Source organism: Acomys minous, assembly GCF_964271855.1.
Source record: "Acomys minous genome assembly, chromosome: 12".
In the NCBI taxonomy this organism is placed as follows: Eukaryota; Metazoa; Chordata; class Mammalia; order Rodentia; family Muridae; genus Acomys; species Acomys minous.
The window spans coordinates 80,391,029-80,418,820 of NC_140493.1; the positions used below are offsets into that span (position 1 = coordinate 80,391,029).

General features: G+C 51.7%; 1 protein-coding gene across 1 annotated transcript in view; it reads left to right on the forward strand.

Moving 5' to 3' along the window:
- Positions 1 to 27,792, forward strand: part of RNF43 (ring finger protein 43) — a 75,907-nt gene that overhangs the window by 44,903 nt on the left and 3,212 nt on the right. The window contains exons 2-8 of the mRNA XM_084749546.1: positions 13,307 to 13,429; positions 22,735 to 22,809; positions 22,918 to 23,049; positions 23,611 to 23,715; positions 25,015 to 25,176; positions 25,749 to 25,851; positions 26,399 to 27,772. Of these exons, the coding sequence (XP_084605672.1) occupies positions 13,307 to 13,429; positions 22,735 to 22,809; positions 22,918 to 23,049; positions 23,611 to 23,715; positions 25,015 to 25,176; positions 25,749 to 25,851; positions 26,399 to 27,772 (2,074 nt within the window). The remainder of the gene's footprint in view (positions 1 to 13,306; positions 13,430 to 22,734; positions 22,810 to 22,917; positions 23,050 to 23,610; positions 23,716 to 25,014; positions 25,177 to 25,748; positions 25,852 to 26,398; positions 27,773 to 27,792) is intronic.

Consider the following 27,792-nt stretch of genomic DNA (forward strand, 5'->3'; position numbering starts at 1 on the left):
CCCCGCCCCCCCCCAACAGCTTCAGAGGGTACCCTGAGCATCTGAGTCGGCTGGCCACTTGAATAATTGTGTCTCTTTCCTCCTGATGTAATTTGTAAGTGCAACCACCCCCGTGTTCTGCCTATTGTTGCTATTGAAACACAGGGCCATCCCTCACAGCAATCCACGTTACTGCCCAGGTTTGGGGGACCAGGGATCAACCAAGCAAACCGTAGAGCTTCGCCTGTCCCCATTCACCACGTGGCATTTAAAACCCAGGCTAAGAAGACTTCGCTGAACTGGCCCATTTGGAGACAAAGCAAGCCGGCTGTGGGAGACAGCGGCACAGAACAGGCTTTGGTTAGGCCGAAAGACCCTGAACACGGGTGAAGTTGACCTGCTGAAGTGAAGTCTTTTCACATGCTTGCGCTGAAGCAGTGCTGACTGGCTGTGCTGGCAACTGCAGACAAGCCTCTGGCACATCTGAAGAGATCCACCAGTTTGCTTGCACTTCATTCCTTTCTTCTTTTTTTCTTTTTGTTGTTTGTGTTTTTGAGATTTCTCTGTGCAACCCTGGCTGTTCTGGAACTCCCAGAGATCTCCCTGCCTCTGCCTTCTGAGTGCTGGGACTAAAGGCACTTACCAAAGTCTGAGCTGTTTTTTTGTTTGCTTGCTTGCTTGTTTGTTTGCTTTTGAGACAGGGTTTCTTTGTGTATAGCCCTGGCTAACCTGGAATTCACTCTGTAGTCTAGGCTGGCCTCGAACTCATAGAGATTGGCCTGTCTCTGCCTCCTGAGTTCTGGGATTTAAGGCGTGCGCCACTGCTACCTGGCCCAAAGTCTTAACCTTAATGATTTCTTGGAAGCAGCTATTACCTGCTTCCAACAGTATCTTTCTTTCTTTCTTTTTTTTTTTTTTTTTTTGTTGTTGTTGTTGTTTTTCAAGACAAGGTTTCTCTTTGTAGCCTTGGCTGTCCTAGACTTGTTTTGTAGACCAGGCTGTCCTTGAACTCACAGCGATCCACCTGCCTCTGCCTCCCGAGTGCTGGGGTTAAAGGCGTGGCACCACCATGCCCAGCTCCAGCAGTTTCTAAATCTCTACCACCTTGGGCCTGAGTTTGGCCAGAATACAAACAGTAGAGCATGAGGCAGATCATGCCAAAGCTGTTAGCAAAGAGTTGATTGGGTTAAGGGCAGTTAGTTAACTCACTGTGGGAAGAAGCAAAGCCTGCCTCAAAAAGGCTTCAGGCAAAACTCCCAGAGCTCTCATCTTGCATGTGAGAGGATTAGGTTTTATCCTTAAACATAGCTGCCTGTCTAGACCTTGGCTTCCCCACAAAGGTCCCCTTGGGATAAGGGCTGAGTAGGCCCACAGGCCTCAGTGGTGCTTTCAGTACGGCGGAGCCCCAGGACTGTGTCAGAACTCTGTGATCTGCAGGGCTTTCTGGAGTTCTTGGAGGCCAAGTCTTGAGTGCTTCATCTGGTGGAGGATAGCTGTCCAAACCACATGACTAGGATGTCTTCTAAGAAGTCTGCGTGCGCATGTGCTCGCGTGTGTGTACATGTGTGTGTTAAGGTCTTGCTCTGCAGCCCAGACCGACTGGCCTTGAACCTGTTTTCTTTCCTGTGTCCCTAAGTGCCCAGCATCTTTTAAGCTTTTAATCTTTATGAACTTCAAATGTGGTCTTCTTTCTCAGCCTTTGGGTTGCTTGATGTAACCACGGATATGTTCCTCTTCCTTATTTGTAACTCAGAACTTCCTAATGGAGGGGATCTTCTGAGAAACAGGATAGGAAGTCGTGTGCCCACATCAGAACGCACTTACACCACCTACAGCCGATATGGCCACAAGCCTTGAGGTAGATTCTCCTCCTCCTCCTTTTCCTCCCTGCTCTCTTTCTTATCCTGTCTCTCTGTCTCTGTCTCTGTCTTTCTGTCTCTCTGTCTCTCTTGACTCTCTCTCTCTCTCTCTCTCTGTGTCTCTCTCTGTCTCCTCTCTCTGTGTTGCTGTGTTGTGCTGACTTGCATTTTCCAACAAGGTTTCCTGTAATACAAGTTCTTTTCCAGCTCACTCCATAGCTGAGGCTGGCCTTGAACTCACAGCGATCCGCCTGCCTGCCTCGGCCTCGGAGTGCTGGGATTAAAGGTGTGCACCACCACGCCCAGCTTGGCCTTGAACTCTTGTTCTGCTTTCCTTTGTCTCCTAGAGTGCCACTGCACCCAGCTTGTATATATGGCATCGGAGGGGTGTTGTTTGGGGGATGTTGTTGTTGTTGTTGTTGTTTTGAAACAAAGCCCTACCACAACCCTGGTTACCTTGAACTCCATGAAGCCAAGGCTGACTCTGAATTGATCCTCCTGCCTCTGCCTCCCCACACCCCCGGGGTTATAGGTGTCTCCATGCTTTGCTTTGCTGGGGACCAAACCTAAGACTTTGTGTATACTAGGCATGAACTCTGCCACCTGAGCGACATCACCAGCCCCTTGTGTGTGGGTTTTGACAGGCTCTCTATAGCCCAGACTATTCTGGAACTCATGTGTTATCCTCCTGCCTCAAGCCTCCCAGTTATAGAGATGATAGGTGAACTTGCACTTGCGTGGCATCTTTCTGGGTTTTCCCTTCCTTTAAAAAAGTTAGCATATGACTGGGGGGGGGGGGGGCGTTTGAAGCAGAGTCTCAGTATGTAGGCCTAGCTGGCCTGGAAGTCACTGTGTAGACTGGGCTGCTCTTTTGGCATTCCTCCTGAGTGCTGGGGCTGCAGGCATGTACCGCCACGCCCTGCTCAGCACGCACTCGGGAGACAAGTTAAAAATAATATGTAGCAAGCTGCTGCCAGTGTAACACGGCCGAGTTCCACAACAAACCCTCTGTAAGCTGAAGGTGTTAAAATAATGATTAGCGAGAGAGAAAGGGAGGAGAGAGCGAATAGTAGGTACACGAGCCAGTAGCTGCAGAGCAGTTTATCACCAGCGTCAGTCTATGTGTGTGCTACACCTTTACTGCTGTCAGCACAGGAGATTTGTTCCCGTCGGCATTACAAGGAACACCAGAACAGGCTACGCTCCAACAGGGCAACCTCCACGGCAGTCTCCCCGGACCGCTGTCACCCATCGGCCATCAACGATGAAGCACGGTTGTGTGGGTGTATGACTAAGTAATGGTGTATAAGCTCTGCATGCGGAGTGGCGGCTGAGAGTCCCCCCCCCCCCTCTGGCACTGCCACACTTTCTTTGCCAACATCCAGGCGTCTCGGAAGCAATCCCCAGCAAGCATCTCTTGTTTCTTCCACTTCTGACTCTTCCACACAAAGAGGCTAAGCGGAGTATGAGGAAGGAAAACCTCACAGAGGTCGTTTGCATGTCAGCAGGTCTAATTACAGGTAAGTTTTCAAACGGAAGAATGATGTCTTTCCTATGGGGTGAGGTTGCCAGGGAGACGGGAGCCTGGCAGAGGACCATTGTTTCCGTCTGACCTCTAACTTCAGGACGCACATTTCTCACCCTAAACTAACAGGGACTATTCACCAGAAAGGGATCTCTGCAGCAAGTCTGCCTTTATTGTGCCTAGAAGCTAGCTGTGTGTGTGTGTGGGGGGGGGGGGGCGCACACCTTTAATCCCACCCCTGAGAGGCAGAGGCAGGAGGATCTCTGAGTTCGAGGCCAGCCTGGTCTACAGAGCCAATTCCAGGACAGCCAGGGCTACACAGAGAAACCCTGTCTCGAAAACAAAACCGTAAGTGAGAAGAGATGATATCATATCCTATCAGGAAGAAGGAAGGTGCCAGAGAACAGAGGCCCGGAGGCAAAACTGCTGAGAGACCCAGGCTCCGGCTTGCTAGATGAGAGGCAGAGAAACAGAAATTCTGAGATTCTGTAGCCTTTTGGCCCAGTTGCCTGTACCGTGGCTCCGGAGGGGCTGGGTGCTCACGTGGGAAACAGGAAGGGCCGTACACCTCTGGCTTATATTCCTGGAGGCGTGGTGATGCAGACAGGGTTGGGGCTCAGTCTAGAGCTCAACTCCCTTTAGGGTCCCATTTTCCTCTTCTGTGAACAAGCAAGTTTGGTTTTAAGGTAGGATCTTGCCATGTTGCCCAAGCCCGGGCGATCCCACTCCATCCTGCCAGGTGCTTAGAACTACAGACATATGCCAACGCCAAGCTAGCATGGCCCAGGCTAGACAGCAATTTGTATCTCCTTTATCAACTGTTTCCAGTCTATTCCTTCATTTAAAAATTTGTTTTCCCATTTATAGGCATGTGGGTATGCATCTGCACTGTATGTGTGCTTGGTGCCCACGGAGGCCGGAAGAGTCCCCGGAACTGTAGTTACAGGCAGTTGTGAGCCACCGGATGTGGGGGCCGAGAATCAAACCCAGGTCCTGTGGAAGAGCAGCCAGTGTTCAACCACTGAGCCATCTCTCCAGCCCTGTTGGTTTTCATTCTTTCACCAAACACCAGGCCTATGATATGCAAAACCCAAAGTAGACTTCCTTTAGCTGGGCTTTCCCTCCTAGACCCCTTTACCAGTGCGTTGCTAGGGCACCTGCTCTTGTTCACCCTCTTGCTCACTGGCCTCCGTGGTCCACGGGGAGCTTCTCTTCCCCCCCCCCAACATGATCTTCTGTAGCTTAAGAAATTACACAATGGGGCTGGAGAGATGGCTCAGCGGTTAAGAGCACTGGCTGCTCTTCCAGAGGTCCTGAGTTCAATTCCCAGCAACCACATGGTGGCTCACAGCCATCTGTAATATGATCTAATGCCCTCTTCTGGCCTGTGGGTGTACACAATGGCCAGGCAGGGCCATCCCAGAACTTGGGAAGTAGAGGCATGGGGATCCTCCAAAACGAGCCTCAACTACAGAGTGAGTTTGAGGCCATCCTAGGCTATGTGAGACCCTGCCTCAAAATAAAGTATTACACAGTGACGTTAAAATACATTTTCCTTATAAAAGAAATGTTGCCAAAGAGAAGCCCTTCTGGACAACTCCCCAGCACCTCAACTTCACTCATTAGGAAACTCCATCTTCCCAGAAACAGGCTAATGTGGGAATGAGAAACGACCTCACAGTTTCCAGATGCAAACCATCACCGTTAGGATCTAATTTGCAGCAGGTGAGCACAACCTCTTCAAAGAGAGGGCCAGGTGAGCAAACCTGGAGATCTGAAAAACAGTGCTGGGAGCCAGGAGCTGACCCAGCGGGCTGGTCGGCTTTTCCCCAACCACCAAGCGGCAGGAGCTTTATTTTATGATACTGGTGTGTGTGTGCTGCTGCCCGAGATAAAAGTCAGGTGGTTCTAAGTTCAAGTAATGGAGGTTGCACTGGCGAGGATGGTTATAAAATCTGGAAAGAGGAAGTAGGGAGAAGCGGGCCTTTGATGTCTGGCCAGTGCTCCTGATTACAAAGGCAAAATTGTAGCAGGCAGTGAAGTTACCTGTCCAAGGCCTGGGTGAAGGTCTGAGTGTGGAATCAGACAACTCAAAGATTATTGCAACAGAGGTTTTGGCGGGGGGAGGGGAGGGGTGGGAACGGGAGATAGTGCGGAATGGCTTGCAAACGCCCACGCCCAGGGGGAGGAGGAGACAGAAGCCCAAAGAGCTAAGCCACTGCTCACCGGAGCCCTGGAATGCCCTTTGTGAGGCGGGTAATGAGGTCACGTGGGAAGGAGGCAGGCTGAAAACTGGAAGAGCTTGTTGAGTGGGGTTTGGAGGGCTGAGAACAGGAGGGAAGTGACCGGTGGAGAATGAGCTGTCCCAGACTGTACCCTGCAGAATGCTGGCATTTGGAGGCACTGTTGGCCGACAAGGGAGGGACCAGCCAGAAAGGGCTTTGTCTCTTCCAGGAAGAAGAGGAGAATTGTTGTTGTTAAGGACAGTAATAAAGGCAGCTCCCATTTAATGAGCACTTGCTAGGTACTGGTCTGTGATGGGCACTTACTGGTCATCATCTCCGGTTTTGGGGACGCGCCGGAATCGTATCGTTGTTGTTTCCATTCTGAGATGAAGGCTAGGATGCTTGCAAAAGTAACTTGTCCAAGATCCCACAGGTAGACGGTGAATTAAACCAGAAAGAATAAGTTAGAGGAAGAACAGTGGCCTTAGGACCATGAAGTTCAGTGGGTGTGATGCGCATGCCTGTAATCCTGGCACTGCGTAGGCTTGCAGGAGAGACAGGAGTTTAAGTCAACCTAAGTGACAGAGCAAGTCTCTCTCTCTCTCTCTCCCTCTCCCTCTCCCTCTCTTCCTCTCTCCAGGATTTCTCTGTGTAGCCTTGGCTGTCCTAGACTCGCTTTGTAGACCAAGCTGGGCTCAAACTCACAGAAATCCCTCTGCTTCTGCCCCCACGTGCTGGGATCACAGGCATGGGCCACGGTGCCTGGCTAAGACCGTAGCTCTAAAAGCATGAAATATGAACTAGGAGCTGGGGTCTACACCCGTGCTCCTACCTTCTCCAGAGACTAAAGCAGAAGAGCTACTTAAACCCAGAAATTTAGGGCACTCCTGAGCAGCATTGCAATACCATGTCTCTTAAGAACAAAAGCACACACACACACACAAACGTTTGCCAAGGAGTTATATGTTCAAAGCCATTCTAAACCCGAGTTATCCCAACAAATATTCCTCCTGATTTCTCCCCAATGATACCTCTGGGACAGGTATATCTTAACCCAGGGTCTCACCTGGGAACACACACCACCCACCAATCCTTACATTTTTCCAGTTTCTGGGACCCCTGTCCAGCCACACTCTCCCTGAATGTTAAAAGCTCTAGGCCCTCTTCTGGCGTCACTGAAAGAATGGGTGGGTCAACACTTTCCTACTAGGGAGAGAAGCGTCTCTAGGGCTGCCCTGCTTTTGGTTGGAATGCCTGGAGGGATGGGCGAAGCCTGACTCTCAGCGTTCACCCAGCAGCAAGCTTCCTGGCTAGGTCACGAAGTCTTGGTTGAGTGACTGGTTTTCCTGTTTGATCTGAGGGATACTTGCAGAGCTCTCCGTGTAACCAAGGCAAGCCATGCAAACCATGGTGAGTGTGTTTCTTACACTACTAATCAGACTGTGCAAGAAATGTCATGTATTTTCTGTTAAATCTGACTCCAAGGCCCCATCAGGGTGAGCAGGAAGTTGGTTCAAGGGAGCTTCCCTTCACAAAGTAGCACAAAACCTCGGGCTTTCTAGAAACCTCCAATAGCTAGGGAAGCCTCCAATGCCCACAAGTGTCTGTTATCCAGATGCAAGAGCTGTTTGAGATCAGAGGAGGAGGCGCTGGTGCTGCAGCTCAGGGGAGAGCATCTGTCCAGCGTGTGCGAGGTCCTGGTCCCATCTGTCACCAGCACTGGAAGAAAAGTCTGGACATATTTCTTGTCTTTGGATGTGGCTCAGTGGGTAAAGAGCTCAGCATGAAGCCATGGCTCCATCCCAGCCCTGACTCGGCCAGGTAACCAGCATCCTGTAACCTTGTACTCACTCAGGGAGGAAGGTCAGAAATCCAGCCATCCTCAGCCACATAGTGAGTTTGAGGCTAACCTGGGCTACATGAGACCCTGGCTCAGAAAGGAAAGGAGAGAAGGGAGAGAGGGAGGAAGGGGAAGGGAAAGGGGAAACCATCTGAGGTGCTACATCCTGTCTGTTGGGGCCAGCCTCCGCATAGCTAGCGTATCTGTCGGTCAGTCATTCTGCAGCGCCACCTCATGCCCCCCCCACCCCCCGCCCGGGGCACAGGCTGCTTCAGTTTCCTGTGGCTTGGTGCATGGGCGCATCTTAGGCCCTCCTCAACCCTTTAAGGTTCTAGAGACAGGATCCTCCCTCCACACTCCACTCCTTTCTGCCTTCGGGACACTTGCACTTCCTCAAAGAGTTCACTTTTCACCAAAGCCAGGAAGGGAGGTGTTTAGCCAACGTTGGTCTTTTGCAAATGCTCCTGAGGCAAGAAGATGGAGAAAAAAGACAGGAAAGAATAAGAAAGCTCTTGTTCTTTCTCGTTCCTCCAGTTCCAGAGTTGTCCCTTACTACCACCTTTCTCACTGTCTTTCTCAGAACAACCATTGCCAGGGTTCTGATGTAAACTGAATTATCTGTCAGTTGCCTGCTTATAGACCCTTGATAAACTAACTAATCAACAAACCCTGAGCGCCCCGTGTACAGCAGGCGCTGACAGGACTGTGGGGGAACAGGTGGCCTGAGGGGTGGGGAGGAAAGACAGCAGACAAATGCACCTCAGTGGGGTAACACCATGAGTGATCGGGGAAATGCAGGACAGATTGGCAAATGCCAAAAATGTGCTTAGGGAAGTGGGGCAGGCTGTTATTTTTGGACATGGAGTGCGGGGTGGTGGTGGTGGGGGGTAGGGGGGTGTGGTGGGGGGTGGGGGGTGTGGTGGGGGGTGGGGGTGGGGGTGGGGAAGAAAGGTATAGGAAGAGAGAGTAAGCCACGAGGCAAGCCCAGTCCAGACCCAGCCTTTAAAAAACAATGTGTCTATGTGTTTCTGGGTGTGGGGTTTGTATGTGTGGGCACGTGTGCCATAGCAGCACACATGTGGAAGTCAGATAGTCAACTCTGAGAGTTGTCTGTCTCCTTCTGCCTTTCCTTGGGTCCCAGAATCAAGGCCCACCAAGTGTCTTTACTGAGCCACATGCCCGGCCCCAGGCCAAGAGGATAAGAGGGCGGACTTCATCCCAAGAGCTGCACATGAGAGCGCTCCATACAGACAAGCACGCCCAAGCTGGCGTTGAAGCCACTTTTGCCACTGCATAAAGGGATGAGTGGGGTAAGGCAACCCCCAGTCAAGAAGTTTCTCGTAACTCAGGCCAGCAATGACAGTGGCGGGTGTGAGCAAGGAGTTGGGCTGAGTTGGGAAGAAACAGGAGGAAAGAGACAGACAGAGAACTGAATGGCCCCCTGAGCCTCTTACCTTATGATGGTTCCTCTCTGCCTGGAGGCTGCAGGACAGAGATGGCTAGAGGAGCCACAGTGAGGAAGGGCAGAGTGGAGAAGGGTTTGTATAGAAGGGATCAAATTTCATGACACCTTCCTTCCTTTTTTATTTTTGTTTTTCCAAGACAGGGTTTCTGTTTCTTCTTCTCTTTCTCCCCCTCTTCCTCCTCCTCCTCTTCCTCCTCCAAGTCCTGGCTGTCCTGGACTCACTTTGTAGACCAGGCTGGCCTCGAACTCACAGAGATCCGCCTGCCTCTGCCTCCCGAGTGCTGGGACTAAAGGCGTGCGCCGCCACCACCCAGCGATTTGTTGGTTTCTGATGTGAGACATTTGAAGGAAATGGAGGAGGCTGGGAAGCTAGCCCCTAGCTGGGTGGCACCATGCTTCTGACCCCTGAGTCGAGGAACATGTAGAGCCAGTTTTAGACTGTCCAGTGGTTTGCTCAGGCTTAGGCCAGCTGGGTTTGAGGTGCCTCACGTAAGATTCTTCACACAGAAGGATCCAGGGGGCGTTTGGACATAGGGGTCTGGCGCTCAAGAGAAGATGGGGCTGTGTGTGGAAAACCATGGCTGTGGTTTGGTTGGGTCACTCAAAGAATGTGTGAAGAGCACCTAGGACGACATCCTCAGGGTCACCAGCGTTCTAGGAACTTGTATTTGGGCCTTTAGGCTTTACAGACATACAATTGGCTGGGCATGATGTAGCACGTTTATCTCAGTGCTTGGGGGGCAGAGGCAGGAGGCTTGCTGCGAGTGGCTAGTCTACATAGCGAGACCCTGTCTCAAATGAACAAAACCCAGAAAAGACCCCATACAATTAGTAAGGCACATACTTTGGCTCTGAGTTGGGGGGAAGATATCAAGTTTTCAAAGTCAAATGTAAACATTTATTTACTTACAGACAGGTGCTCACACTGTATCTCAGACTAGCCTGACTGATGCTCACTCTGTAGCTCAAGCTGGCCTGGATCCCACGCTTTTCCTTGTCTCAGCCTCTGAGTACTATGATTACGGGCCCGTGACACCATACCCAGTTCTTCCTCTTTTTTTTTTTTTTTCCTATTTAGTTTCCTCTGATCCTGTTGGTGTCGGTTACCAGCTGTGTACTCTTTTGTTGTTCTGTTTTGTTTTTTGAGACAGGGTTTCTCTGTGTAACAGAGCCCAAGCCGTCCTGGAACTTGCTTTATAGACCAGGCTGGCATTGAACTCACAAAGATCCCAAGTACAGGGAGCAGCTGTGTATTCTTGGGCACCTTGCTAACCTTTTGGTGCCTCAGTTGCTCATCTTCAAAGGAGACAATAGCTTCTACCCTCATAGTGATAGGCAGGCACTTATCCGCCAACGGAGGCTGACTGCATTCACGGGGAGCCCCATGACGCCAGAAGATGGAGTCAGATGTGCTAAGTTTTAGTCTCGTGTGACTTTGTGTGACCTTGGCTTCTCTGAGCCTCAGGCTCTTCTTCTTCTGATTCTTCTTCTTCTTCTTCTTCTTCTTCTTCTTCTTCTTCTTCTTCTTCTTTTTTAAAGATTTATTTTTACACATACAATGTTCTGATTACATATGTGCCTGCACACCAGAAGAGGGCATCAGATCTCATTATAGATGGTTGTGAGCCACCATGTGGTTGCTGGGAATTGAACTCAGGACCTCTGGAAAATCAGACAGTGCTCTTAACCTCTGAGCCATTTCTGCAGCCCCTCAGGCTCTTCTTTATACGTGGAGAGAGTGCCTGCCTTACAGTGTGATGGGCCCAGAAGTCCCAGAAGGCAGGAGACACTTTGAATGGCTGGTCGCCCCTCACACCCGTCCCTTCGGTTGCTGGTTCAGAATCAGGCACTCTGGTGACTCTGATTCTAGCTTCTCCTGTACCCTCCAGCAGCAGCGCTGCTCTAGATGCTGGCTCTGCATTAAGGCTGGGGACAGAGTGGCAGGTAAATATCTGCCCCTCTTCCCTTTTTCTGAGCTGCCCTCTCCTCAGTGGGGGGGGGGGGGCAGGGGCAGGGGCAGGGAATCCTGGGGTCTTAGAGAGCTGGTGACGACACCGACACGACACCATGAGTCTCAGGCCAGCCTGAGCTACAGTGTGAGCACCTGTGACGGAAGGACAAGCTATCCAAAGCGGTGAACTTCTGGGTTAGTTTCTACTCCCCCAAGGGTTCCTGTTGTGTTGGCGCACACCCGGCGTCTGCCTCTCCTCCACAGACTCTCTGACTCACCAGGGGAAGCCTCCTCGTGTGCTAGCCAGTGGTCTCCCACTGCATGGTCTGACTCCTATGCTCTCTCCTGCCTCATCTCCTGCTGTTCCACCTCAACCTGCTGCGTCCTCTGTGGGGAAGGGTCTTCTGCATGAGCACATACTTAACCAGTCCCCAATAAAGGTATCAAGTCACTCTTGGGATAAATCCTCTCATGGAATTGCTAGTCTCTGCTTCTTGTATCCTCCTCCAGTCTCTAGATCACACTGGCGTCACAGCACCACAGTGCAGTGGACACCACGTGGCATAGTGGGAGCTTTCAGGGTTGGTAGAAGTAAGGACTGAATAGACGTTGGGGAGATGGCTTAGTCAGTAAAGCGCTTGCCACACTAAGTGAGGACTGGAGTTCAGCCCCCAGCGCCATGTTAAAAAGCCGGGCACCAAGCCGGACAGTGGTGGCACATGTCTTTAATCTCAGCACTTGGGAGGCAGAGGCAAGCAGATCTCTGAGTTCAAGGGCCAGCCAGGTCTTCAGAACATTGGCCGCTCTTGGAGAGGACCTGGGTTTGGTTTCCAACACCCCCACATGGCAGCTCACAGCTGTCTTTAACTCCATTTTCGGGGAGTTGATGCCCTCTTCTGGCTTCCTCAGGTACCAGGTCCACAAGCTGTGCACATTCAGGCAAGCACTCATACATACCAAATAGAAATAATAAATCTTGCCAGGCGGTGATGGTGTATATCTTTAATCCCAGGTCTTGGGAGGCAGAGTCAGGCTAATCTCTGAGTTCGAGGCCAGCCTGCTCAGCATGCGGTGCACACCTGTAATCCCAGTGCTAGGGAGGCAGACACAAGCAAGTCCCTGAGGCTAAAGGAGAGACCCTGTCTCATAAAGTAAGGTGGAAAACAATGGGTTGAGACTTCCAAAATTAATCTCTGGCCTTCACTTACAGGTACACACACACACACACACAAAATGAACACGTGTGTACACACACATGAAAGGAGTGGATGGATGGTTGGATAGGCAGACTAAAGCCAGATTATTCACTGAAGAGAGAGCGGGCCCAGCCTCATCCATTCGTTATCTGGAGACAAGAGCATGTAACCGTTCTCCCACACCAAACTTCTATCACCACCAGGCCAGTAACCCTTAAATTCTGGAACCCCAGCAGTCCTACTCAGAGACTTAATTATCAACGCTATGATGCAAATCAAGGCAGTATATACTGATTGCCAGCCTCTTCCAGCAGCTTGCTTGATCCCATGATGGGCACACACAGGTAAAGTGAGAGAAGCAGGGGCCCGTGTACTGAGGTAGAATCACACAGGCCAGATTCTACAGGGCAACAGCTGTTGGAGCATCCCAAAGAGGCATCAGTAGCACCCGGCATGGCCCCGGGATCAAAGGAAGAAGGCAAAGATGCTGGAGCGTACAAGCATCCTCAGAGCCTGGAGCTTCCAGGAGCACACGACTGCTCGCAGGGCACTTGGGAGCAAGTAGACGCATCAGGAGACACTGTGGTCAGCAGAGAAGCCATCTGTATTTGGTTCAGTTGGGAAAGTGTGGCCTAAGGGCGGAGCTATTTCACAACTGGTTCATTAGATCCCCTCTGTGACAACCCTCCTTCCCATCCACCCCCGGCACCTCTGAAATGTCAATGACTAATAATTGAGTAGAAAGCCATCTAGTAATAAGGCTCACTTGCTTTGAGACAAGGTGGCCTGAAACTCACTGTGTAACCCAGGCTGGTCTCGTACTTCTGGTAAACCTCCTGCCCCTCTGCCTTCTGAGTTCGGAGGGACAGGTCAGCAGCCACCATGGCCAGCTAAGGTCCACCCTTCCAGAGTACCAAGAGACCTGCCTACGCAAGATGACTCAGCAAGTAAAGCACTCACAGGGCAAGCCTGAGAACCTGAGTTCAAGTCCCCAGATCCCACGGCGGAAGAAGGAGAAAAACAACTCCTGAGACTTGTCGTCTGATCCCCCCCCCCACGTGCACACCCATATTGCACACACGTGCCTCGCCCCTGCCTGTCACACCCACACATACACACACACAATAATAATAACGTTATTTTCAAATGGCTTTAAAGAAGCCAACCTGGAACCTGCCTAGGATAACGGAGAGCTGCTTGGGTCTTGTCCCTAGCTCAGACCCGCTCCCTGGAGCTCCTCTAACCCCTATCTTTGTCTCTCTGCAGTCTCACCCCTTGTACCTGTGCAACGCCAGTGATGACGACAACCTGGAGCCCGGATTCATCAGCATCGTCAAGCTGGAGAGTCCTCGGCGCGCCCCTCGCCCCTGCCTGTCACTGGCCAGTAAGGTACATTCTCACATCCCACATCTTCAGCCGCGCCCAGCACTGGTCCGTGAGGACACTGTGCTCTCTTGTCCCCCTGTCTCTTTAGAATGATCAGCCTGCTGGGTGATCGTGGCGCACGCCTGTAAGCCCAGCACTTGGGAGGCAGAGGCAGGTGGATTGCTGTGAGTTCAAGGCCAGCCTGGTCTACAAAGTGAGTTCAGGATAGTCAAGGCTACACAGAGAAACCCTGTCTCGAAAAACCAAAAAAAGAAAAGAAAAAAAGAATGATCAGCCCACCGGGCAGTGGTGGCGCACACCCGTAAGCCCAGCACTTGGGAGGCAGAGGCAGGAGGATCTCTTGACTTTGAAGCTAGCCTGGTTTACAGAGTGAGTTCCAGGACAGCCAGGGCTTGTTACACAGAGAAACCCCTTCTCAAAACAAAACAAAACAGAAAACACAAAAAATAAAAACAAAAAGAATGATAAGCCTTTGGGCCTGGAGAAGTGATAAAGGACTCTGGCTGCTCTTCCAGAAGATCTGAGTTCAGTTCCCAGCAGCCACAGGGTAGCTCACAACCATCTGTGACTCAGTGCTAGGGACTCCGACGCCCTCGCCTGGCCTTCACAGGTACCAGGAACAGAGGCAGTACGCAGACCCTCAACCAGGCAAAACATCCATACACATAAAATAATAATAACTGATTTCAGGAGTGCTAGGCCTGATTCCCTCAAGTCCCCTGAGCTCACAGCCCATCCGACAGGGGGAAAGCCATGCTTTCTCTCCTTATTCCACCAACTAGTCCTAGAATTTTCTGAATTTCATCCCAGCATGAGCCCCTACCCCCACCCCCACCCCAACTCCATCTCTTAGAAATTCCTGAAAACTTTCCCTTCCTCAGCACAAGAGCAAATGGGGTGGGAGGTGCGGGGTGGGATGTCACTTGAAGGTTTGGTTCATGCTGCAGAAACTGCTGAGTACTTTTCACAAGAACGGGAAAAGAGAGCCAGGCGTGGAGGCTCATGCCTGTGAGCCCAGCTCTTGGGAGGCTGTTAGGATTACTGTGCGTTTGAGCCCAGCTTGGGCTGTAGAGTAAGTACGAGGTCAGCCACTGCTATATAACAAAACCCCAACTCGAAAAGGGGAAACGGAACAGCTAAGTGGCAGCTGCTAGTCTCCTTACAACCGTTACACATTTCCTGCGAGGTTCACTAACTTCAGGCCTGAGAGATAACTTTGGCTTACACAAGGGTTAGGTGTAAATTAGGGCCGGGGATATGGCTCAGCTGGCAGAGCACCTCGCCTTTGGCCGCACAGGCGCTGGGCTTGTTCTCTAACATTGCGCAGAGCTGGGCTTGGCGCCTTATGCTTCATCCCCGGCCTCCAGGATGAAGGCAAGTTGATTAGGAATCTAGTCACCTTGGTCATGTATTGAGTGTGATGTCAGCCTGGAATACGTGAGACCCTGTCTCCAAAAAATAAAAATAAATAAAAATAAAAATAAAAATAAAAATCTTAGCAGGGTGTGGTGGTGGCACACACCTGTAATCCCAGCACTCAGGAGGCAGAGGCAGGCGGAGCAATGTGAGTTCGAGGCCAGCCTGGTCTACAAAGTGAGTCCAGGACAGCCAAGGCTACACAGGGAAACCTTGTCTCGAAAAACCAAAAAAAAAAAAAAAAAAAAAAAAAAAAAAATAATAATAATAATAATAATCAAGCAAGCAAACAAATAAAGTGAAAACATAAAATATTATTTAGGCTTGGCCACACATAGTTATGATATTAGAACTCAGGAGGCTGAGGCAGACCCATCACAAGTTTGAGACCAGCCTGGGCAACATAGAGAAATGCTGTCTCAAAAACCAAGCCAGACTAAACAAACAAACAAGCAAAAGCCCTAGATGAGGGCTCGGACACCCGGCAGCACTCGCCCCTCAGTCTCGGGGCAGCAGGGGCGCTGGGCAGCAGTGGCACACCTCTCCTGGGCTCTCTGGCTTGGCGTACTCCCTGCCACCTTGTGATCTTTCTCTAAAAATGGCAGTTACAGTTTTCTGTGCACTTACCTCTATGCCCAGGGGAATATGGAGCATGCCCTTTATTTGCATTTGAGGCATACTTTGGATTTTGAGACAGAGTGTCACTCTGTAGCCCAGGCTGGCCTCTGTCTCTCATCAGCAGTTCCACCAACTTGTGACCACGTAGGCAAACGTCTGAGCCCATGGAGGCCTTTGGCACCACCACAGTCTTTTGCAGGTACAGGTTTCCTTTGGACTAGAGTCACCCTATGTACAGATATTTAATTTTTCCTGCTTTACAAAATCTAGAGAAATGATCATTCGGGAAGCACAGGCTCAGTGCCCGCTCTGCCTGTGAGCGTGAGGAGAGATCAGGAGCAGGCCGAGGATAGTTCAGAGAGGCTGTGATGGAGTTCCCTCTGCTTCTCTTCGTCTTCTGTAGAAGCAGCATATGTTTATTCCAGAAACTTTATAGAAAGTGTGATGTTTACTCCTAAGCGTCACCCAGGGTACCTGGCTTACTTTGATGTTAAAGACAGGGTCTCATAGCATGGGCTACCTTGGCTTTAAAAACTGCAGATGTACCGCACCGCACCCCGCCTCCTGCAGTCTTAACACAGTGTGCAATTGCACTGCCATGCACACTTAGCCAACAGTAAGTGTGCTTCTACATAGGAGGCTTTCTCCTCCACCTCTGCAAGAACACATTACAAGAAAAGACAATTTTTAATATTTATTGTGGCACTTGCTTTTAGTCACAGCATTTGGGTGACAGAGACAGGTAGATTTCTGTGAGTTCTAACACAGCCAGGGTTATAAAAAGAGACCTTGTCGCAAACAACAACCAAAAGGTATATTTTTTATCTTATATACATACACTACACTATTTTATCGTGCCTACATATACTACAAACTTGCCTCGTGTCCTTGGAGGCCAGAAGAGGGCATCAGTTCCCTGGAGCCAAAGTTACAGATAGTTGTGGGTTGCCGTGTGGGTGTCTTTGTCCAATCCTAGGTCCTCTGCAAGAGCAGCCACTGGCCATCCCTGGAGCCCTGGCCACTGCATTTCATAGAAGAACATGCATACCCTTTGGGGTGCTTGCGAAACTCCTGGTTTTTCCCCCTTGTGATTCCTGTAAGAATCACAAGAAGTAGCTGGGCGTGGTGGCTCACGCCTTTAATCCCAGCACTCGGGAGGCAGAGGCAGGCGGATCGCTGTGAGTTCGAGGCCAGCCTGGTCTACAAAGTGAGTCCAGGACAGACAAGGCTACACAGAGAAACCCTGTCTCAAAATAACCAAAAACCAAAACAAACAAACAAACAAACCCCAAAAAAGCTATGTGTCAAGTGTCTCTAGTGCTTGAACTAAAGCAAGCACAAAGCAAAAGCTACGCCAGGCATGTGTCACAGGCCTGTAATCTCAGTACCTGGGAGGCACAGGCAGGAGGATTGCTACACGTTCAAAACTCGCCCTCCCTACATTGCAAACTCCAGGCTAACCAAGGCTACATGCTGAGATCTCACCTCCGAAACAAAACAAGGGCTGGGGATAGATAACTCAGCTGGTAGAGTGTTGGCCTAACATGTATGAGCGTCTGGGCTCCGTCCTCATTGCTACAGAAAGCAGGCGTGGAGGTGCACACCCGTAACTCCCACTGTAGCTACATAGCAACTTCAAGACCGTGGGCTGCATAAGACCTGGTCCAAAGAAAGTGAAAATCAAACAACAACAGAAAGCATGACGTCAGCTGTAGCGCTTTCTAGTTCCCTGCGTGCATCCCCTACCTAGTGCATCTGACTTTTGCTGAAGTGGCAAAATACCTAAGAACACTATGAGAGAGAGAGAGAGAGAAAGAGAGAGAGAGAGAGAGAGAGAGGCAGAGACAGACAGAGAGACAGAGAGAGAGGCAGAGACAGAGAGAGAGAGAGGCAGAGACAGAGAGAGAGAGAGGCAGAGACAGAGAGAGAGAGAGGCAGAGACAGAGAGAAGCAGAGACAGAGAGAGAGAGAGGCAGAGACAGAGAGAAGCAGAGACAGAGAGAAGCAGAGAGAGAGAGAGAGAGAGAGAGAGAGAGAGAGAGAGAGGCAGAGACAGAGAGAGAGACAGAGAGAGAGGCAGAGACAGAGAGAGAGAGAGAGAGAGAGAGAGAGAGAGAGAGAGAGAGAGAGGATGCACATTTGGCTCTAGTTTTAGCAACTTCAGGCCACAGTCGACTGCTTCAGTGTCCCCGTACTGCAGTGGTGCATCATGGTAGAATACAGCGGGTGGAGATGCTCACATTACCGTGGCCCAGGAAGCCCTGCACCCCTTTATCCCCTCCTCCATAAAGCTATGCTAGTGGACGCTCTCTCCTCTTCTCCCTTCCCGTCCATCTGTGGCCCCAGTCTGTGGAATGGTGCTGCCCAAAGGAGGGCAGGCCTTCCCCCTTTAATTAGGCAGACACACCCAGCAGCATCCTTTACTAATCCCCTAGGAGCATCTCAGTCCAGTTAAAGTGACAGGATGAACCGCCACGCCTGGCTTCTCTCTCACTGCTTCAGGGAATTGCTCTTTCCCGGAGCATGCCACTCAGGTCTCGTCACCTGACCTGGCCAACTGCTGTTTGCCTAGGGTTCCCTGCTCAAGAAAGGTCCGCGGGGTTAGTCATGAGCGTGCTCCAGCTACTCCTGATGTCTCAGAAATCACAAAGGCTAAACCAGAATACTTCCTTCCGCTTTGGCTTTACAGAATTCTCTTAAGTTCAGTGTGTTAATACAAATTATATACTAAGACAAATAATGCATATGGAGTGTCTGGTTTAGTGGCATGTGAACACACACACACACACACACACACACACACACACACACACACACACACAAACACATTATGGCTCCCGGAAAGTATAAGGGAAAGATAAAGTCTTTTGTAAAGAAAAAATTGAAAATCACTCACCCAAATTCGTTTCCGTTCTGAGTTTCCCTTATATTAACGGTAAGCCAGGTGTGGTGGCTTCTAATCCCAGGCCTCAGGAGACAGAGGCAGGAGGGTTAGAAGTTCTTTCTCATTCCTGACTACGTACCAAGTTTGAGCCTAGGATGTATGAGCCCATCTCAAAAAAAAAAAAAAAGAATGAATGGAAGGAAGTGGAAAGGAGGACAGGAGGGGGGAGAAAAAAGCAAAAAAGCAAGCTGCCACCCCTGACAGGATTAGAACTCTAGAACAGTTGAGCTGCGGCTCATCTTCTGTCCTGCAGTGTGACTGGAAACTCTGGCTCACCTCTTTGGGCCTCTGGTCTTGTGTTTTTTCATCCATGAAAGGGGGAGTAATAACGGGATTTATACATGAATAACGAGGATCTTTTAAATCAATTAACTTCTTTATTTGATGTGTATTGTATTTTGTCTGCATGCACGTCTATGTACCATAGACCTGAATGCCTGGTGCCCTCAGAGGCCAAAAGAGGGCATCGGGTCCTCTGGAACTGAAGTTATAGATGGTCCTGAGCCACCATGTGTGGGTGCTGGGAATCGAACCTGGGCCCTCTGAAACAGCTGCCTGTGCTCTTAGCCTCTGAGCCATCTGTCCTGCCCTAGTTACGAGGATCTAATGGGACAGTACGGATGCAAACTCATAATCCAATGCCGAGCGCGGCAGTCATCACCCAGGAAATGCCTACAGTGGTCATTCTGTCATCACGGGCGTCATCGGTTCAAAATCAGGCAGTGTTCGGTTTGGTCCATTTTGTTTGGCTTTTTTTTTTTTCTGGTACTGGGGATTGAACCCAGAACCTCACACATGCTAAGTGTGTGTTCCACCACTGAACACTCTTCCCTCATGTGCTTTCCAGTTCACAAAGCTTTCTGTCTGTCTCATTCTTCTCTGAAACCCTCACCATAATTCTGTCTCACCTTTTCACTGCTCCTACCTAGTCACCTGGCTTGGTGTCTCCTTCTTTGGCAGCTCCAGTGCCCCATCATGCAGTGGCATTAGATCCGGAGACAAGCAACCGGGTACCAAGATGCCCACCACCCAGTGGTGAAGAGAAGGTGCTCTCAAGCCGAGCGTGGTGGCACATACCTGTAATCACAGCATTACAGGAGTGCTGCAGAGTCAGTAGGACTGTGTACTTTGAGGCCAGCCTGGGCTACACAGTGAGATCTCAACTTGAGACAAAACAAAACAGAAAGCAGACACTCGGGAGGATGAAGTTCTGGGCGATGGTGTGCGGCTTTCACTGTGTCCGCTGGTGTCTGAATCTTGGTTTCCTTACTGTCTCAGCGCAGGTTAGGGAGTCGATGAACTCATGTGCACAAATCATATGTAATCATTGATATGGTAACTAACCCCGCGCAGCGGGCACAGGTTAAAGTACTTTACATGGCCGAATGGGTGTAGTCCTCACAGTAGCTCTATGAGGCAGGGTCTGTTAGTGTCCCAGTTTACAGAAAACAAAAACAAAAACAAAAGTGGGTGCATGGAGGGGTTGCCCCCAAAGTCTCACAGGGAATAGTGGGAGCAGGCTGGGATGGCACTTAGGCACGCTGGGCAGGGTAGATCTCAGGAAGAAACAGCCGCCTTCTCCTTCCTTCTACCCTTGTTCCCAAGGGCAGCCTGCTGCCACTGGCCCTACTGAAGCTTTCCAACCTGCCCCAGGCCTGTAGGAGCGGAGCTCCCTCCTCCCAGCAGGCGGGGGTCTTCGGCCAAGTGGACTTTCAATACAACGTTCTGCCAAGTCTGTGTTTCCTGGAGATGCCTGGGAGCGGGTGGGAGAGGGCCTTTTCTCTTCACCCCCTTAGAGGGAGCTGCTTTGCATTTGTCTGTTTGGTGTGTTAAGTATTTGTGTCAGACTGGGGACCAGGTAATAGAAGGAAGGGCGGACCTCAGTGAAAAGCATTAACCATTACCTGTTCCTTTCAGTTATGCACTGGAACCATGGTTCCTGACCCCCTTGGGGGTTATTGAATAATCCTTCCACAGGGCTCACCTAAGACCATCCTGAATACCAGATATTTACATTATAATTCATAACAGTAGCAAAATTACAGTTAGGAAGTAGCGACAAAATGGGGTATATGATGGGGGGTCACCTCAACATGAGGAGCTGTATTAAAGAGTCACAGCATTAGGAAGGTTGAGGACCACTGCCCTATTACTATGAGCAATATAGTTTTATATGCATGGAGAGTCTTGACCTTCTGAGTGGCTTGGTACCTCAGGCCTAGTAGGCGCTGCTGCGTTGTGCACACGCAGGTAATGTACAGAAACAGCCGCTGTGGACTGCAGAGAAAAATTTAACAGCTGACTAGTGGCCCAAGAGACAGGATTTCAGCTCCCTCTCTGCCCACCCTGAATTGGCTCCTGGTGGAGGTTTGCTTGCTTGCTGGCCTCAAGGGCTGGCCCCTCCTGAAGCATCCATCTTACCCACCCTGTCTTCCACATTCTGCTCTTACTCTTGGGTGCAAGTGGGCGGACGCGCAGAAAGCCCCAGGTCGGACTACTGCTCATCCCCACATCTTGCTTTCTGTCCCTAAAACTGTGGACACAAGAACCCACTGCCAGGAAGGCCTGTCTCTTCCCTCCTGTTGGCAAACTCTCTGGGCTCTTTGATCACTTTTACAACTTTGTAATTATGGGCTGTAATGGGCCTGGGCGTTTGAACCTCGCCAGTAATTGCTTTCTACTGTTCCCTACCCCAGCTCTTCAAAGAGAGCCGGATGAAGAAGTACGAAAAGTCTCGAAAGAAGGGAGCCCCCATGTTAGGTCACACTGGGAAGCTTGGGGCCCTGAGAATCTCCTTCTGTGACTACTGCCGTACCCTTCCCACTCCTCGTCCAGCCCTGTGAGATTACCAGTAGGATTCCCCTGTCACAGGTTCTCCGTTTCTCCCAAGAGAAGCCCTGGTGTAGAGGGCCCTGAAGGTCTGTTTGGAGGAGCTCAGCTGGCTTGGCCTTTCTGTGAATAAGTGCTTCAGGGGACAGTGGAAGCTGCAGTTTTCTTCCCCAGTCCCTTGTGGTCTCCTCAGGGAGGGCATGGGCTAGGAGTCAGTTAGCCTAGGCAGGACCCATAGAGGGGCCAGCCCAGCCCCCTGGAGCAAGAGAGAAGAAAGGAAGTTATCCTTAACCAGAATAGGGACACACACACACCCCTTTAATGTCTTACTGCCCTCCCCGCCCCATCCCCTGCCTGCAGGCAACTGCTCTGAGGGGTCCACTATCCCCTGTTCACTGCTTGGGGAGTTGGGGGGCTTGGGAGTTGGTGGCGGGTGGGCAGGGGGCGGGGCAGAGAGTAGAGGATCAAGCTGCTCCTAGCCTGCTTGGCAGGAGACCTGCCCTGACAGGCTCTCCCTGGGAAGACAGCTACATCAAAGCTAGGAGAGCAAGTCCCTGCCCTGGCTCTTCTTCCTGCCACCGTGACTTGCAGAAGAGTTAACCCCTTCACTGCCTGCAGGAAGACCCCAGAGATTCAGTGGGGGGGAGGGTGGTCCCTGGGAGAGAGATGGCACGTGGGAGGTGGCTAGCTTTGAGAATGAGGTCCCGGAGGTCCCTGTCCCAGGCTCAGAGCAGCTCCTCCCCAGCGCCTGTTCTTGTCAGTTGGTCGTTGCTGCTGGGCTCTTATCGTCCGCCTCTCACCCCCCACCCAGGCCCCCAGATTCCCTTGTTCTGTCTTTGACTCTGTTATCTGCTGTTGCTGCTGCTCCGGCTGGCTAGACTGTACTGCCTCAGATATGCTCTCGGACCCCTTGGTGACGGCCCATGTGCACCTGTGCACAGTCGTGTCCTTGCGTGAGCAGCCCCTTTCTCCTTAGTCAGGCCATCCTAAGGGAGAGGACCAAAGGACCAAGGACTCTTTAAGGTCCATGAATTGGAACCAAAGAGCTTGGCAAGCTAGAGGGTGGCAGGGAGAGAATACCCCTGCACCGAAGTGGGGGAGTCTGCCATGGAGGCTTTGGGTCAGAACAGTGGCGGGCCACAGCCGTCTCTGGTTAGACATCTCTGTCTTCCTCCAATTGCTGGTCACTCCCTGGCCCTTGCTTCCCACATTGCTTGATCCCTGAGCAGGGGCTCTTCTTATTTTACCCTAGAGCCAAAGCCACCATCTGGCACCCAGTGAACCCTGGGTGAGTGTTCCATTTCCAAACGAAAGGCTGAATGCTGTTCTTTGAGTGCAGCGGGCTGGATCAGTCAGGGATCCCAGGCTCCCTGACTCTTTACACGTCAGTGTACGGGGTACAACACACTAGGGAGAGATGTGTGTGTGTGCAGGGTTGAGAGCCAACCACGGCTGGCCCGTGACCTTTAGTTTCAGACAAGCCTCTGCTATGTTTCCGCAGGCCCGAATGGCAGGTGAGCGGGGAGCCAGCGCTGTGCTCTTTGACATCACGGAGGACCGAGCAGCTGCTGAGCAGGTGCCTGGGGACGGGCTGGTGTTCCAGGAAGGGTGTGGATGGAAGAAAGTAGGGTTCTTGGGGGAAGCAGAAGTCATAATAGCCCTTGTGGGGCTTTGTTCTCTGCAGCTGCAGCAGCCCCTGGGGCTGACTTGGCCAGTGGTGCTGATCTGGGGTACCGATGCCGAGAAACTGATGGAGTTCGTGTATAAGAATCGGAAGGCCCATGTGAGGATTGAACTGAAGGAGCGCCCAGCCTGGGTAAGCGCCTCAGGCCTCAGGCCTTGCATCTGCAGTCACCTCCGAGCTGTCCTCCAGGGTATCCTCTGGCCGACTCTCAGCCCCTAGCCGCGTGTCCCTGGGAGACTCTCCCACTCTCTGAGCCTCATCTACAGTCTGAGCAGACTGGGCCTGTTGGGTCCTGAAGCTGTTTTCAGCTCTGTGGTTTCACCGCACAGAGTAGAGAGCCTGTCTGCCGGGGTGGGGGTGGGGGTGGGATGGGGGGCTGGAGGGGGCTCCTAGGTTCTGACCCCCCCGGTGAGCACCTCTCCACTCCCAGTTGCTCTCCAGCCAGTAGCTCCCACATCACAAAGGGATTGGTTCCTCCTTTTTCCACAAACACATGGGTTTCCAGATGAGAGCTGCAGCAGGACATCCCTCTCCTGCAGCCGCAAGCTGAGAGAACTACCTAGTCCTTCCGGTGCCATCATTCCTCAGTAGGGAGAGGCCCCAGGGCCCTTCAGCTCCTTTTCAACTTGACCTGGCTCTTTCTAGAGTATGACCCTTTTCCTCTCTGCTTCCCCCTCTCCCCCACACCCCCAGAAAGATCATGACGTGTGGATCCTCCTGACTGTGGTGGGCACCGTCTTTGTGATTATCCTGGCGTCCGTGCTGCGCATCAGGTGTCGCCCCCGCCATAGCAGACCGGTGAGCAGTGAGGGCTGCCTGATAGACCTGGGCATGGGCATAAATGTGGAGGTGGAAAAGGCAATTCCAGGCAGGCAGGTGTCTTTATGGCCACAAAGCATCTAAATATACACTCTAGGCTCTCTGTTGGTTTTAGTCATTTCTCTGTGCATCTCTGTCCATCCATCTACTCACGCATTCATCATATATACTGAGATATATATGTTTCAGGTGCTGGGAACAGCACCATGAATAAAAATAACAAAAACCACCTCCATTCTTTTTCTTTTTTCAAAACAGGGTTTCTCTGTGTAGCCCTGGCTGTCCTGGACTTGCTTTGTAGACCAGGCTGGCTTCAAACTCACAGAGATCCACCTGCCTCTGCCTCCCAAGTCCTGGGAGTAAGGGCGTGCAGCACCATGCCCAGCTAATACCGCCACTCTTAAGAAGCTTTCATTTATCGGGGTGGTGATGACACACAACTTTAATCCCAGCACTCAGAAGGCAGAGGCAGGTGGATCTGTTGAGTTCCAGGCCAGCCTGGTCCACAGAGTGAGATCCAGGACAGCCAAGGCTACACAGAGAAGCCCTGTCTTGGAAGAAAGAAAGAAAGAAAGAAAGAAAGAAAGAAAGAAAGAAAGAAAGAGAAGAAGAAATAAGAAGAAGGAAGAAGAAGAAGAAGAAGAAGAAGAAGAAAGAAGGAGATGATGAAGAAGAAGAAGAAGAAGAAGAAGAAGAAGAAGAAGAAGCAGCTTTCATTCTAGTGGGAGGAAGCAGACAACAAAAGAAGTAAAACATATACTAGTTTAGATGGTAGTACACGCTTGCTACAGACAAGAGGGAAGTAGAAAAGGGGCAGGCAAGCAGGGGAGACAGGGTTAACCCTTTCTAAACCAGTCCAGGGGAGTCTGCACCAAGAAAATGACACACAGAGCAGCAGTGGGTGAGCACGGGAGTTACTGTCCGTATCTCCAGTTCAAGGGGATCCAACACCTCCTCTGGCTCTGGACATTGTGGGCCCCAGGCACACCCTGGTGCACAGACATACATGCAGACAAAACACTCAACATATAGACTAGAGTAATAATGTTTTTTTAAAGTTTATCTCATGAGTCATCAAAGGAGGAAAAGCATAGTGGAACCTAGCAAGGCGGTAGGATGGAAGGCACAGCTATGCAGGATCCTTTGGAGGGCTACGCCCTGCAGGGCAGTCATTTGGCTGTGTGATCTGATGGGGCGATGGAACGGAGTCCAAGGTGGGGCCCAGGAGAGAGGAAAACAGAGCCCTTATTTTAGTGTGAACTCCATTTCTCTTCCCAGGACCCTCTTCAGCAGCGGACAGCCTGGGCCATCAGCCAGCTGGCTACCAGGAGGTACCAAGCCAGCTGTAGGCGGGCTCAAGCTGAGTGGCCAGACTCAGGGAGTAGCTGCAGCTCAGCCCCCATGTGTGCCATCTGCCTGGAAGAATTCTCAGAGGGGCAGGTGAGGTGGCCCAGTCTGGAGATGGAGATGGTAGCTGGGGCCAGGGTGGAAAGGTTTAGGTATGGCGACTTCTAGGCCTTCCATGTCCTCCACGGCAGGGATCACTTTGAGATCTGGTTATTTTGCTGGCTTCTAAGAACAAGCAGAGGTATTGTCAGGCCATGGGGGCGTTTTAAATGCATTATCTCGTGTCGGCCCCATGGTGGGGGGAGGGGGAGGGTGAGTTGTACAGTAGATTGGGTTCTTATCCTTACTGACAGCAGAAACTGTTGAGAAACTCGAGCCAGGCATTGTGCTGTGTGACTCGAAGCCAGCACTGGGGTGATAGAAAAAGGAGGCGCAAGAAAAAAAAAAGAGTTCAACAACTATGTGAAACCGTCTCAGAAAAGTAAGCAAGAACCAAAACTTGCCCAGAGTCACGCAGCTTAACCCAAGTCCGCCAGCCACCAAAGCCCACACTGTCATTACTTTCCTGTTCCTTTTGCAAGTAGATGGCTGTAAGAAGGCAAGGCCAAGGGGAGATTTAGGGAGGTCCTCATAACCTCTGGCTGGGGCACTCTTGTTTGCTTCAGGAACTGCGGGTCATTTCCTGCCTCCATGAGTTCCATCGTTCCTGCGTGGACCCCTGGCTACACCAGCATCGGACTTGTCCCCTCTGCATGTTCAACATCGTAGGTAGGAGGTGGCCTAAGGGCTCCCCTGGGCACACAGATGTAGAACAGAGCTGCCCTCTGGGGAAGGGCTTCCCTTGTGGGGCTGAGAAGCAGCTGCCCACAGGGCTCAGCTGCGCCCTGCACTGCACCTTGTCCGTCGTCAGGGAGGGCTGTGTCTACCATCTTCATTGTCTAGGTCTGGGTTGTTTACACACTCACTATTCTAACGTTCTGGCAACAGAGGACCCTATTCTAATAAAATCGATGCAGCCATTTTCTAAAAGATGGAAACAAAAATCAACCTCTCAAGGCAAATGAACCTTGTGGTAGTCTCTCTAAAGGGACAGTGAGAGCCCTAGAGATGGCTGGTGGGAGGAGCCGGGATAACAGCCTGACAAAGGAGGAGGAAGTCCAGGCCTGGGTGAACTTTAGGTTAGGTGTCCTTGGTTCCCCAAACCTAGCTCAGAGGCTATGTGGGATCAAACAGGATAGCTACACCTTTCTGAGTTCATTCTCTGTTTTAAGTCCGTGTCTGTGAAATTAAATGTCCATGTTCTTTGCTTTTGTAGAGGGAGACTCATTTTCCCAGGCTCTGGGAGCCTCTCCATCTTACCAGGAGCCGGGCAGGAGACTGCATCTCATTCGCCAGCACCCTGGCCACGCCCATTATCACCTCCCTTCAGCCTACCTGTTGGGCCCTTCCAGGAATTCAGTGGCCAGGACCCCAAGGCCTAGACCCTTCCTGCCCTCCCAGGATCCAAGTATGGGCTCTCGCCATCAGCACCTCCCCAGGCCTTCACATCTCCGGGGACCGGAAGAACAGCAGCACCTGGCAGCATCTCAGCACCCCTATGCACAAGGCCGGGGCCTGCACCGCCTCCGATGTACCTCTCAGCACCCCACAGCTTGCCCAGTGGCTCTACGGCGGGCCAGGCCTCATGACAGCAGCGGATCTGGAGAAAGCTACTGTACGGAACGCAGTGGCTACTTGGCAGATGGGCCAGCCAGTGACTCTAGCTCAGGGCCCTGTCATGGCTCCTCCAGCGACTCGGTGGTCAATTGCACTGACATCAGCCTCCAGGGTATCCATGGCAGCAGTTCTACCTTCCGAAGCTCCCTGAGCAGTGACTTTGACCCCTTGGTGTACTGCAGCCCTGAAGGGACTCCTCAAGGGAAAGGGATGCAACCTAATGTGACCTCGCGACCCCGTTCCCTGGACTCAGTGGTACCCACAGGGGAGACCCAGGTCTCTAGCCACATACACTATCACCGTCACCGCCACCACCACCACTATAAAAAACGGTTCCAATGGCACGGCAGGAAACCTGGCCCAGATCCTGGGGTCCCACAGTCCAGGCCTGATGCCTCTCAGACTCAACCGGAGCCATCTTTCCCTGACCGGCAGCAGTTCACCACACCCAACCCGACAGCTTCTTCAATGCTCCCCAACCCACAACGGCCCAGGGCCCTCACAGAGCCAGCCCCTGGCCTAGCAGAAGCTGCTAGCCCCAGCCCCAACCCCAGCCCCAGCCCCAGCCCCAACAGTCTTTTGAACTTGCAGAAATCCAGCCTCACTGTCCGACACCCACAGAGAAAACGGCGGAGTGGCCCCTCAGAGCCCGTGCCAACCTCGCGGCTGCAGGACTTGACTGTGCACCCCCCGCCTTGCCAGGTTTTCCCCCACTACAGCCCCAGCCTGGCATACCCTTGGCCCCCAGAGGTTCATCCACTGATCTTCAGACCTCCAGGCCTGGATAGGAGGCTGCTACATGAAGTCCCAGGCCCTTGTTACTCAAGTTCACAGCCAGTGTGGTTGTATCTGACTCCCCGTCAGCCTCTGGGACCATGCTCGCCTGGAGAGGGACATTCCAAGTGGAGTTCTGACACCCCAGAGGGCAGGCCATGCCCTTACCCACACTGCCAGGTGCTGCCAGCCCAGCCTGGTGAGTGTTGAGAGAAGGGG